We start from the raw sequence: 12,347 nt of genomic DNA, 5'->3' as shown, positions 1-12,347 counted from the left end.
CATTTTTCACATGACTATAGATAGCTTTGATTATTTCATCTTTAAAAAATGCCTTTTCAGATGATTGGACCTTTTTATCAATTGGGGAATGGTTTTCTTGTCAATAACTCATTTTTCTACGTATTTGAGAAGTCAGGCCTTCGTTAAACTTGTAAATTTTTTTTTCAGTTATGATTACTTTGTATTTCCCTTAATCATTTTCCCTGTTTATCCTATTATATCTCCTTTCACGGACTCCAACCTCAAAAGTGCTCTACTTCTGAACAACATCTCCCCTAATTTGTACTCCCTTCTATTAGTCCCTCCACTTAAACCCTTTCGATTCTACCTTCCTACAGGATAAGATAGATTTCTATCCCCAACTGTGTATGTTATTCCCTCTTTCAACCAATTTTGATGTGAGTAAGATTTAAGTATATCCCTCCCCAATTCCCCCATATTACACTCCTCTGTAAAAGCAATTTCACACCATTTATGTGAATTCATTTTGATGCATTATATTAAAGTCGTTTGGAAGGTAATTTGTTAGAAATCAAGTAGGTCCTGCCTTTTCTCCACTATCTTGACTCTGCCCCATCCTCTCACTTCTATGCAAAACTATCTATATTTCCTTCAAACTTAACATAAGAAAACAAGATGCCCATATTAAAAATAGCACAATGTAAAGTCTTTAACCTACAAATCCAAGAATAAACTCCTTTTAAAAGTTTAAAACAACATGAGTCATTTTCTATCTATTAAAATCAAATATTCCTCTGTGTGTGTTTAGACAATCTCTAATCATCTTATTTCTAGGTCATTCTGTCCTATAAATGTTAAGTATTAAGTACATGTATGTTATTTCTTTTATTTCCCAGTTCGAGGTTAAATAAGGTTAACAAAGATATTGTACCTGAATAAGTTTTACATTTAGAGCTCTGATTAAGGTCTACCCTGGGAAGCTTTTTCCTAAAGTGTGTAAAGAAGGAAAGAAAGAAAAAAGTGAGCAGAAAATTAAATAGTCTCATCCAATGCTCACTAATAACTCTCAATTTAATGAAGGATGATTTCTCTTGGGATGAAAGTACAATTTAAGCACTGTTAAAAATTAATTTTAAAAGAACTAGAATGGATCAATATGTTCAATCTGTTTATAATCTACAACTTAGAAACAAATTGTATTCTCAAAGTTTGTCAGTCACTTAATTTGGAAGTTGGAACTCGTTTACCCATGGAAACTATTAGGAATCATAGTTGGCTTCACAGACTAGCACACAGATCATATTCTACTCCTCTTGTGGCTAAAGTTTGCTATTATTTTTCATTAAATCCTATAAGTAAAATCATTTGGAACAAAACAGGAAAAAGAATTTCCTTTATTTAATTCTAATGGAAGGATAACACAGTTTCTCACAATTGCTGATTCCTCTTATTTGGAACATAGTTCTTTCACTTAAGTACCCTAATTTTGAGAATAGAGCAAAATAGACGAGTCCTATTCTTTCATGCTCCAAAGAAACTTTGCTTCTTAATATCTGGCAAATTGCATTTCTACAATGACTCAAGATAAGATTTTAAGGAAAGCAGTATTATTGAATTAATTCATATCAATGTGCAAGTAACAGGTTCACTTAGACCCTTAGCCTTCCCAGAGGTATCTGTAATTGTAAAGGAGGCTCAATAAAAATATCTAATTAATCAAATTTCTTTTTATCACAAAAAGGTTTTTTAAAAATTGGAGTGAAATAAATTATTCTATGGTGGGGGGAGGAATTATACTGTATATAGAACAGTCCACTTAACTTCTTGTTTTCCCAAAATAGTAGCTCTCCTAAAATGTTCCCAGCCTTTTCATTCTTTTCCCCTGCATCTAAATTGCAGGAAAGGCAAGGGAGTAGAGTACTCCACCTGGAAAGTGGAAGGTCTACGCTCACATTAGGCCTTGTGTCTCCCCAAGCTGTTATAACAATCAAATGAAATAGAAACTGAGAAACATGATGCAAATCTTAAGGCACCATATAAAAGTTAGCTATTATTATCCAATTGCAAACCCACAGACTTCTTAGAGACTCAAGTTTTAGACAAAAGAAATTTAGTAATTAGAAAAGGCCATATTAAATAAGCATCCATTATAATTCTGGAACAGAAAATTAATAAGTGAATGAAAAAGCATTATTAAATTCATACTATGTGCTAAAAATGTGCTAGGTGCTAGTTATACAAACAGAAAAAATTAAATAGCTCTTAGGGGGCTCAAACTCTATAGAAAAGAATACATATAATAGAGTTCATTGAAGTTCATATTAAAGGGTCCAAGAATGCTAATGGTTCAGTTATGGATGAATGTCAAGGCCAAGGACCTTTACGGTGTACCAGGAGATCAGATAACTTTGCCCCAGCATTTGGAAAGCAAATTCAGGTCAGATGATAAGACCAAGTGTTTCTCCATTTCACTGGAAAAGTGGTGGCTGCTGTATCACCCAAGTGAAGAGGTCATCCAATAGCTCTATCAATTCTTTCTTCCCAGCCACTACGTGAAAACTAAGAAGCCTGGTTGGAGGAAGAGTGAAGGAAAAGCAGTGGTCAAAGGTTTCCCCCTCAGGCATCTTCCCATCCTGCCCAAAGAAGGTTAATCAGGAGTCCAAATCTTAAGAGAAAGGTTTCTTCTATTGGCACTTCTTCCTACTTAAATCCAGAAAGGGTCTGGGGTAGCCTGAGATTGTGGGGAAAGGAATAAAGGATGGCAAGAGGGAAGGATGCTCCTGCTAGCATTCTCCCTTTCTATTCAGCCCCAGTGGAATCTTCATAGATCTGCTTTTCAAATATGTGGATAAAAGACTACTATAAAAGGTTTAATTATTTAATATGAATTAATTTGCAATTATAATGAAAGTAAGATTCCCTTACACCAAATTTTGTGCTCCCTGCCTATTCATGTTTGTTCATTGGTTATTTAGATTTCTTAAAACTGTAGTTTTCCTAAAAAATGATGACTATGTGGAATTTAGGGAAATATATGAAGATATATATACATGTATATATATGAACTAATACAGAAAAAAGAAAGCAAAGTCAAAAGAATAATATGCATATTATAGTGCAAACTAAAACATTACAGAGATCAAAACTCATAACAAATATAAAGACCAAATTTGGTATATTCTTTCCTCTTCTAAAGAATAGGAAAGTGGGGTGAATTACAAGTAAAGTAGGACCTCATTTTACATGAATTCAACACATGTGAATTCAGGTTAACACCATTAGCAATAGAAAAAAAGTCAAAAAATGCATAAAATAAATATTTTAAATAATGTCCTAAAATACACATCATTTTCCTAGATGGCATTTTAAGTGACAGAGAGTTTTTCCAATCATATTCATTCTGAGAAGTTTTAGTATGAGCCATTATTTTGTTTTGCCCCAAACATTAGTTCCTGCATCAGTCTTTCTCTGGAGTTCTCCCTTGTGATACGTTGTATCCATGTCAGAGCAATGATTCTCTTTGTTTAATTAACAATATTTAGTTATTAATAATGGCCCCAGAGCACAAGAATAGTGATGCCAGTAACTTTGATAGCCTAAGAAATATCATAATGTTCATATAAGAAATACCTATTAAATAATGGGGTTTTCTATTAGGTGTGGTTTTCAACTTATGCGGTCTCTGATTATATTGGTCACATAAATAATGTTATACAGTACTATTAAATACAGTGGATGTAATCTTTTTTCCCCACTTTCATTCTCTTTTTCATGCTTTTTTCTCAATTTTTCTTTGGTACAAAGAGGAAAGGAAATAAGAACTAAGTTTTTTAATACTTCTTTAAAAAACTAGCTTGTTTATTCTAATCCCCAGTCAACTTAGGACATAACCTACCTTTATCAATTTTCCCCTTCCACCCGCTAATGAAATTTTTGTGCTACAAAGGAAATGAAAAAAAAAACAACTAACAACACACTCCATGGAATAATTGCCAACAACATTAATAAATATATTCGGCTCAAAAAGGCATCATGGACAGAAAATCTGATACTAGTGATAACTACTTTTTATTTAAGTTGTTATTTTAAATCAACATTGCTTTCTCATTTTTCTTTGTATCTAATATTATTTTTCTCAAAAACATAGATGTCAAACTGTTCCCCTCTAGGATAGAACTGTGTCCACATTTCCTAACAGAAAAAATTTTGAGAGAAGACAAGTAAATATAGTGGAAGAAATGTGGCAGAGTAATGAAATAAACACTAGGTTGAGCCAAAAGGTTGGTTGTTTCTGGCATTAATTGGCTCAAAAATAAAAGCAATACATATTTATTGAGCTCTAACTTTGTGTAAAAATTCTTTTAAAAATTTTTTATTATTACAAATTATTACAAACCCAAACAAAACAAGCATTTCCACATTTAAAGAAGAAATTATGTAAACAAATCATAAATCTCCTATATCAAACTTTTTTGGCCTACCACCCCCTTTCCAGAAAAAAATATTACTTAGCCCCCTGGAAATTAATTTTTTTAAATCTTAATAGCAATTAATAGGAAAGATAAATGCACCAGTGGCCATCACCGCTCCCCGGAATCACTGCAGCACCCACCAGGGAGCGGTGGCACCCACTTTGGAAATCACTGTCCTATATGTTTAACTTACTTTTCTTCATATCTATATGTTCCACCTTCTTTTTACTCTTCCATTGTTACAAAGGATATCATTATGGAGGCCACCATGTTCATATAAATTAAATAATTAATGATTAAATAAATCTTTCATGTTTTATCTTTCTGTTCATTTTCTGGAGGTAACATTCTCAGCTTATCCTTATAGCATTAGTTTCATGACTATGTATAACTTTCTCCTGGCTCTACTTATTTCACTGTTAATTTTCTCATATAGTTCTTTCCAGGTTTTTTTTTACGTCAGTTTGTTCATTGTTTCTTATGGCTCAGTAGTATTTCATCAAAATCATATAGCACAATTCGTTTAGCCATTCCCCAAATGATGGGCATCCCCTCAGCTTCCAAGTTTTTTGCCACTACAAAGAAAGCTACTATAAATATTTTGGAACATATAGGAGCTTTCCCTTTCCCCCTACTCTCCTTGGAAAACTGACTTAGCAATGATATTGCTGAGCCAAAGGGTATATACATTTTTATAACTCTCTGGGTATAATTCCAAATTTCTCTCCAAAATAGTTGGATCAGATCAGACTTCCACCAATTTTTATAAAAAACATCTTAAAGGAAGTGATGTGGAGTAATGGAAACTGTAGGTTAGGCATTAGGAAATCTGAGCTCCAGCACTAAGTCTACCACTAATCATTAGAAGAAAATCATTGTATTATCTGGATAATGGAAGAAATAAAGCAAGAAAACTTGTCATATCTCTATAGCATGGACTAGGTCTGGGAGGATAATCACTCTGACCATACAAAGTAGCAATTGGGGATTAGAAAATAAAGGATTCATCTGAAAAAAAATGTTTGAGGAAAGAATTAACAACAATTGGTGAGTAACTGGACATAAGAATGAAGAGAACAAAGAAATAAGATTCTGAATCTGGGGGTGGGAAACTGTCCATGATTATAACAGAAACAGGGTAACAGGAAACAGGAAAAGGGAAAGACCAGTAGACTAAAGGAGGAAAAAATGAAGAATTTTAGAAATATTTAGTTTAAGGGACATGGAATATATAATCGAAATGATCATGAGAGAGCTGGAGATACCTGGCTGGAGTTCAAGAAAGCCTACAACACTGGAGAAAAGAAGTTGCTTCACTTTCCTGGGTTTCACTTTTCTTGGGCATAGAGTAGATTAGGTGATCTCTAAGGTCCTATCCAACTCTCAGATTCTTACTTCTATAAACAGCAATGGAGTTAGCTAACAATATGGAAAAACTGATGGAGGAGCCAGAGGTGTTTGCAAATCAGATTCTTCCCTGATGAGTAAAGAAACCCTTAGAAACTGTCACACTAAACCCTCTAGGTCACACTTTCACTAACACCACCAGCACCATTCCACATGGCATGTAGATTCTTTTAAAAATTATATATTTATATATTTCAAATCACACCTATTCATTATTGGCTAAAATTCTTAGATTAAAAAATTTCACTTGCAATGGTAGCCTTGCTGAATTTTTTTTAAGTTTAGGATTGAGGGGGAAATGTATCCCTGTTTTTAGCACTTATAAGACAACTTTTTCTTCCAAAGAATTCCGAAAATATTTAAATATGTGCTTAATAAAAACAACCATGTTCTATCAAAACCAGTTGTTCAACTAGAGAAACTTGGGGGGGTAGAGGGAGTGGAATATCTCACCAAAAAGAATGTTTTATTAACTCAAAGTGCTTGTTTTAAGCATTTTACAAAAGATTCATGAGCATTGACCAATAATGGATTTGTTTAAATAGGACAACAATAGATCAAAATTTAAATTCATGATTTTATTACTCAATTTTGGGGATCTGTCTTATTTTTAAAATACAGTAAAATTCTCTGTTTTTGAAAGATAGCTGGTAGAAATTCAGATTGTTCCAGAACCACCTTTCTGTAGGTTTCTAGTTATTTGTGGGTCCCACTAGAGGGCAACAGAGGGTGCTTAGCAACCAGTCACTGTTCATCAACAAGGCATCTTCTTTTGGTTACTAATATATTCAAGGTGCAAACCAATTTCCATTTTTAAATGCATTTCATCACTAAGTGCTAATTATTATGCCAAACCTAACATTTTCATTGTAAAACAATCCAGATTTTAAGTTAAGCATTACTATATTCATTCTGGTATTTTATTTTACAAAAAACAATTTATCTGAATGCCAACTCATAATGGTAAACTATGGCAATTAGATTGTCTTTAAGGAAAATGTAATTTAATTTTGAAGAGAAATCCTCCCAAAAATTGTATTAACTCCCCTTCCTTGAACCTACTATAAATAGGATAAATTAAAAAATGTGTTTCCATGAATAATTCCTAAAACCTAATAAAGTTAATAAAACAAAATTTGTCTCCAAAAAATAATGATTGTCAAAATTTAACTTTTGAATTCAAAATATAAAGGCACAAAACATATGGTAACCACTCTAACTGAGGATAAATCTCTAAACCATGAAAAAGTCAACAAACATTTCTTAAGTGCCTCATCTCTACCTCTTGACTTCCCTGGTTTCCTTCCAAGTTCCAAATAAAATCCCATCTTCTCAAGAAGGACTTTCCTGGTCTCTCTTAATTCTAGTGCCTTCCTTTGTTAATTATTTAATTACGCCATATAGAACTAGTTTGTACCAATTTGTTTGCTTATGTCTTCCATATTAAGTTGTAAGCTCTTTATGGGCAGGAACTGTTACTAATTGATTAAAATACATGTTAAGTATTTGTCCTTACTAATAATTTCACTCTGTGTATTATAAATCATGGCACAATTCTTTCTACAAGATAAGCCAAAACCATGCCTCAAAAAAATCTTCCAAAAAAAACAACAAAAAAATCAATTAGTCTTAGTAATAATATTACTGAAATGGGCCTCTGATGTAAGCAAACAGACTATAACTCACCCATTCTTGCCTATCCCACAACTATTATTCAAGTTCTCCCATAATTTTTTTTAGGGGGGGGAGGGAGGGAGAAGGAATTGGTCCAACATTCCATGGACCTTCCTCACTCTTTATACTAATGAAACACAAAGTAATACAATCATTTTCCTCTTGTTTCAAAAACAACCCAACCTATTTACAGGCAGGTAGTCAATATTTAGCTCCCATTTTGTCATATACTAAAAATGACAAATAACAGTCTTTTAAAAAAAGATCCTTATAGCTACCTTTGTGCTCAACTTTTCCACAATTGTCAAATTAATGAGTTTCACGTGATTCTTTTAGCTAGTAAAAGCTAAAAGTTGTTAAGGGGCTGCACTTGCACATACACATACACACACACAAAATAGCACACCAAGTCCTGTAGAATAAGAATAGGAATTAAGAAGATTTTTAAGATCAGTTAATCAACAAATATATGTTGTCTATTGTATGCAAGGAAGTGTGGAGAATTCAAGTAAATACCATACTTTTCATTAAACTCAAAGAGTTTGTAATCTAGTTTGGAGAAACAAGACATGAACATAGAATAAGCTAATTAAGCAACACCAAAAACAAAGGGCAAAAGGTAATACAAGCCATCCTCCAAGCTATCCTATATGTGGGTGGCAAGGATCCCAGGCTTGTCCTAAATAGTTTATGGAATTCATAAAGTAGCTGAAAAAGTTCTGAGGCTAAGGAGAAAGAAGGAAAGAGGTACATTGTAATTTCTATGAGTAGAAAAAGTTTACATTTCTCCACTATTAGGCACAAAGTTACATCTAAACAAAATGTGGAAATAGAAAGAATGTGTCTTTGGCATCCTCCTAGCTTCTCATATTCCAAAAAAAAGCCTAAGCATAGTGGTGGTCTAAAGAAAAGGGTACTAAGGTCCACACTGAAGCATCTTGTCTATTAAATGGCTTAATTATCAGTATCTTTTGCTAATCGATGATCTATATCACACAACAATACAAATATGAGGGATGATGGTGACCATAATAATAGCTAGTGTTTTATAAAGTTTTACAGTTTGAAAGGCACTTTAAAAACAATTATTTTCATCTACATGACAATCCAAAGAAATGATGCTTTATCCTCATTTTACAGACAAGGAAACTGGAGCAGGCAAGAGTTAAGTGACTTTCTCAGTTTCACATACCTAGTATTACAGAACAGATTTGAGTTTCAGTCTTCTTGACTCTTGCCTTTAATATTAATTTTGTATTCAGTTATATATGTTTTTGTCATCTCCCACAATAGAACACAATCTCCTTAAGAATAAGGATTGTTCTGTTCCTTGTATTTATATAATCAGAGTCTAAAGCAGTGCCTAGATTATGGTAAATACTCAATAAATGCCTACATTTGGTTGACTAATGCTTACCAGAGCAGCCTCTGCCTCACCTCAAGCTATTCCAAAATGATACAACTTTCCAATAAAAAATTTTATTTTCTCAATGCAGGAAATAGCTTAGCTAGACATTAGGATTAAAGCAATCTGATTAAATGAATTCATATTAATGTGTGAATTACTAATATAGGCTCTTAACCTTCTAATGGCACTGTAACTTTTTCTGAAAGGTTACTTCTTATCTTAAATTAATTTCTAATAGGTATAGCCATCCAGAGATATAAAGAAAGTGAAATGAAAACATTTAGGCAATGTCAGGGATGCTAGGTAAGGGGAGAACCGCACAGGGCAGGAAGTTCAGCCATGCCAGGAATAGAACATAGGGGATCTTTCACAAGTTGTTTCCTTGTTTTTTCACATTTTCTTTTCCTTCTTGCAATTCAAGATTCTAAGGTTTTTGGTAAATCCTTACCAGAATCTAGAAGACTAAGGCTGTGCAAAAGCTTGAAAATAATGAAATGAAGATAGAAACACATGCAACTCAAATTTGAAGATGATACAAGTCATGTCTCATCTCTTCTAGATACCAAAGACATAGTTCTTGCTTCTTCACTCTTACATCTTTGGGAAGAAATACAAATAAGGAGTTTAAATGAATAGGCTTTTTAAAGTTGCACTTCTCAAAAAATAAAGACAAATATAGAGACGAACCCCACAGAATGCTATTCCAACCAACTTCACGTCTAAATGGATCCTTCATCTTGTCAAGCCTACAAGCATTCATTAAGTCAGAATATAGATAAAAACACATGAAATACATAACAAAAGATAGCATGGTGTATAGCAGATGGAGCACTGGATTTGGAGTAAGGAAGACATGATTTTGAATCCCATCATCTATAAAATAAGAACTCAAAGCCCAAAAGGAAGCAGAGCTAGATCTGATATCATCAATTCTAACTTCTTCAGAAAACAATCCCAGGTACAACTCTTATTTTGCTACTAAAGATTAATATTAAGATGATGGCTCAAGATTTACAAAAATGATACAATCTGTATATCAATATTTCATCTTCTGAACATCATTTATGGGAGTAGTTAAAACCTGTTAAAAGAATAGCTTCATAAACTTATTTCTTTATTCTCATAAATAGCCCACAGTTAAAATGTTCTGCTGAGCAAAGTTAAAAAACAAAACAAAGTAAAGCGCTCTATAGCATACTAACAAATGATTTCCCTCCCTCCTTTGCCATTTGTCTTTCTACCTGCCAGAAGCCTAAAATCTAGTTGAAAGGACAACAATACAGGACAGAAGTATTTAAACAGGACACCTTATAAAGTGCCTTGCCCAAGTCGTTTTCATTGTACAAATAGGAAATTGAGGTCAAGAGAGATGAAGTAATTTGCCATAAATCAGATAGGTCACAAAGCAACAAAGCTCGCATATGAATCTAAATTTTCTGATTATATCTATTAATCTTTTGAGGTAATCCATGCTATCATGTAAAATTATTTAATCAAAAATACAAAACACCTGTATTATTGAACAACTACAAACTACATTAGGAGAAACAGTAAGAAGCATCAGAAGAAGGTGCTAGACTCTAATGAAAGTTCTTTTTTAGTTACTTTTTACACCAATAAAATCACATGTCCAGTTTCTGCCTCTGCCTCTTTTGATTCTGAAGATCGTGATGGACAATGATTAGCAGGACATATCTGTCAGAGTCTAGGCAGGGATACAAAGAAAGTCCTTAATAAATTATTCCTGTTTGACTCTCTCTCAACCTCCTCACCGACTCTCTTCTCATCAATCTTTTTCTCATCTATATTATTTTTGTCAATATTCCTTATTATATCATATAATGACAATGTAGTGTACATTTTTGCTTCCATTGGGGAAAATAAAAGATACAAAGTGCTTAGGGTGTTGAATTATCTCAAATCATCAAGAAAAATAATAGGGGCAGCTGGGTAGCTCAGTGGATTGAGAGCCAGGCCTAGAGATGGGAGGCCCTAGGTTCAAATCTGACCTCAAGACACTTTCCAGCTGTGTGACCCTGGGCAAGTCACTTGACCCCCATTTCCTATCCTTACCACTCTTCTGCCTTGGAGCCAATACACAGTATTGACTCCAAGATGGAAGGTAAGGGTTTAACAAAAAGAAAAGAAAAATAATATACTAAACAGAATTATGCCTTTGGTCAGCACCTATGTGAAAGAACAACTTTAAAAATAAATATTAGAGAAATCCCTCCTTAAGTATTTCACCCTGCTTTGTATTATATCATCTTTAAACTTCACATTCTCTAATTTTACCAGATATTTAATGGAATGGCCAAGTGAGATAGCTGAGAGGGATAGCAATGATTATAAAAACCAAAACATTCAGAGATATTTTGGACAGCTATTGCTGCATCTCATATTCTATTATCAAGGCAAAGAAGAAACACACCAAAATGAGATATCCAATAATCAGAACACCATTACTGAACTGCAAACTCTGCCAACATTTCTCCAAACATTTGAAGAGAAATTATGAGTTCTAGGCTGTCTAGGTTACCCTGAACAGATAAAAAATAACTACCTCAAAATTTGTTAAGCATTTCAATCTCTCAAAAAAGCATAGATTTTAAGAAGAATAATTTAAATATAGTCATCTACCTTATCTTTGTCTTCAACAACATCTGCCAATATATCATCTGGGTCTAGTATTCCTCCATCCATGTACTCCAAATGATGAATTTTCACCCAATCTCCAGGATCCTAAAAGTAAAAATCAAGTTTTTTTAAAGGGATTTTAAACAAACATTTTAAATTTATTTTAGTGCATAACATTTTTCAAGTGTTTGCTGTAAGATAAATACACAGTTATCTGAAACAAAAATAATTTGTTTTTCATATCTTATCTTAACTTTTAGTTTAAGTCAAGATGATTAACAAAAGTTATGGGGAAATAATGAATTATTAGCTATGAGCTATTATAACCAATTTATTCAGAAATCTACAAGATATATTCCAGGGGAATTTTCCATCATCAACAATTTAACCAAATATATTTTGAAAAAAAGTGTTGGGGCTATATTCCTGAAAATGCCTTTATAATCCCCAGCAAGATGAAAATGATGTCATGAAAGGGTCCTGGAGCCTAGAACTTCAGAGTCGTGCAGACTTACAGGACATCATGGCAGTAAGTCAAAAAATGTATATAGAGTGAATTCAGCTCCATCAACTTTTGAACCTCAGCATTTCCTCCTCTATTTTTAAGATTTCTTATGGTGTTAACAAGAGAGAATTAAGAGTTATCCAGTATATGAAAACAACTACAAAACACTTACCAAACAAATAAAACTGGATCTAAACAATTGGAAAGCCATTGATTGCTCATGGGTAGGACGAGCTAACATAATAAAAATGACAATTCTACCCAAATTAATTTACCTATTTAG

General features: G+C 33.1%; 1 protein-coding gene across 1 annotated transcript in view; it reads right to left on the bottom strand.

The window, feature by feature from the left end:
- PARD3B (par-3 family cell polarity regulator beta) overlaps positions 1 to 12,347 on the bottom strand; it is a 1,311,536-nt gene that overhangs the window by 1,113,309 nt on the left and 185,880 nt on the right. The window contains exon 2 of the mRNA XM_044669413.1: positions 11,563 to 11,664. Within this exon, the coding sequence (XP_044525348.1) occupies positions 11,563 to 11,664 (102 nt within the window). The remainder of the gene's footprint in view (positions 1 to 11,562; positions 11,665 to 12,347) is intronic.

Source organism: Gracilinanus agilis, chromosome 3, assembly GCF_016433145.1.
Source record: "Gracilinanus agilis isolate LMUSP501 chromosome 3, AgileGrace, whole genome shotgun sequence".
In the NCBI taxonomy this organism is placed as follows: Eukaryota; Metazoa; Chordata; class Mammalia; order Didelphimorphia; family Didelphidae; genus Gracilinanus; species Gracilinanus agilis.
Note: the sequence above shows the minus strand (reverse complement) of the source record. Positions and strands in the feature narration are given on the sequence as shown.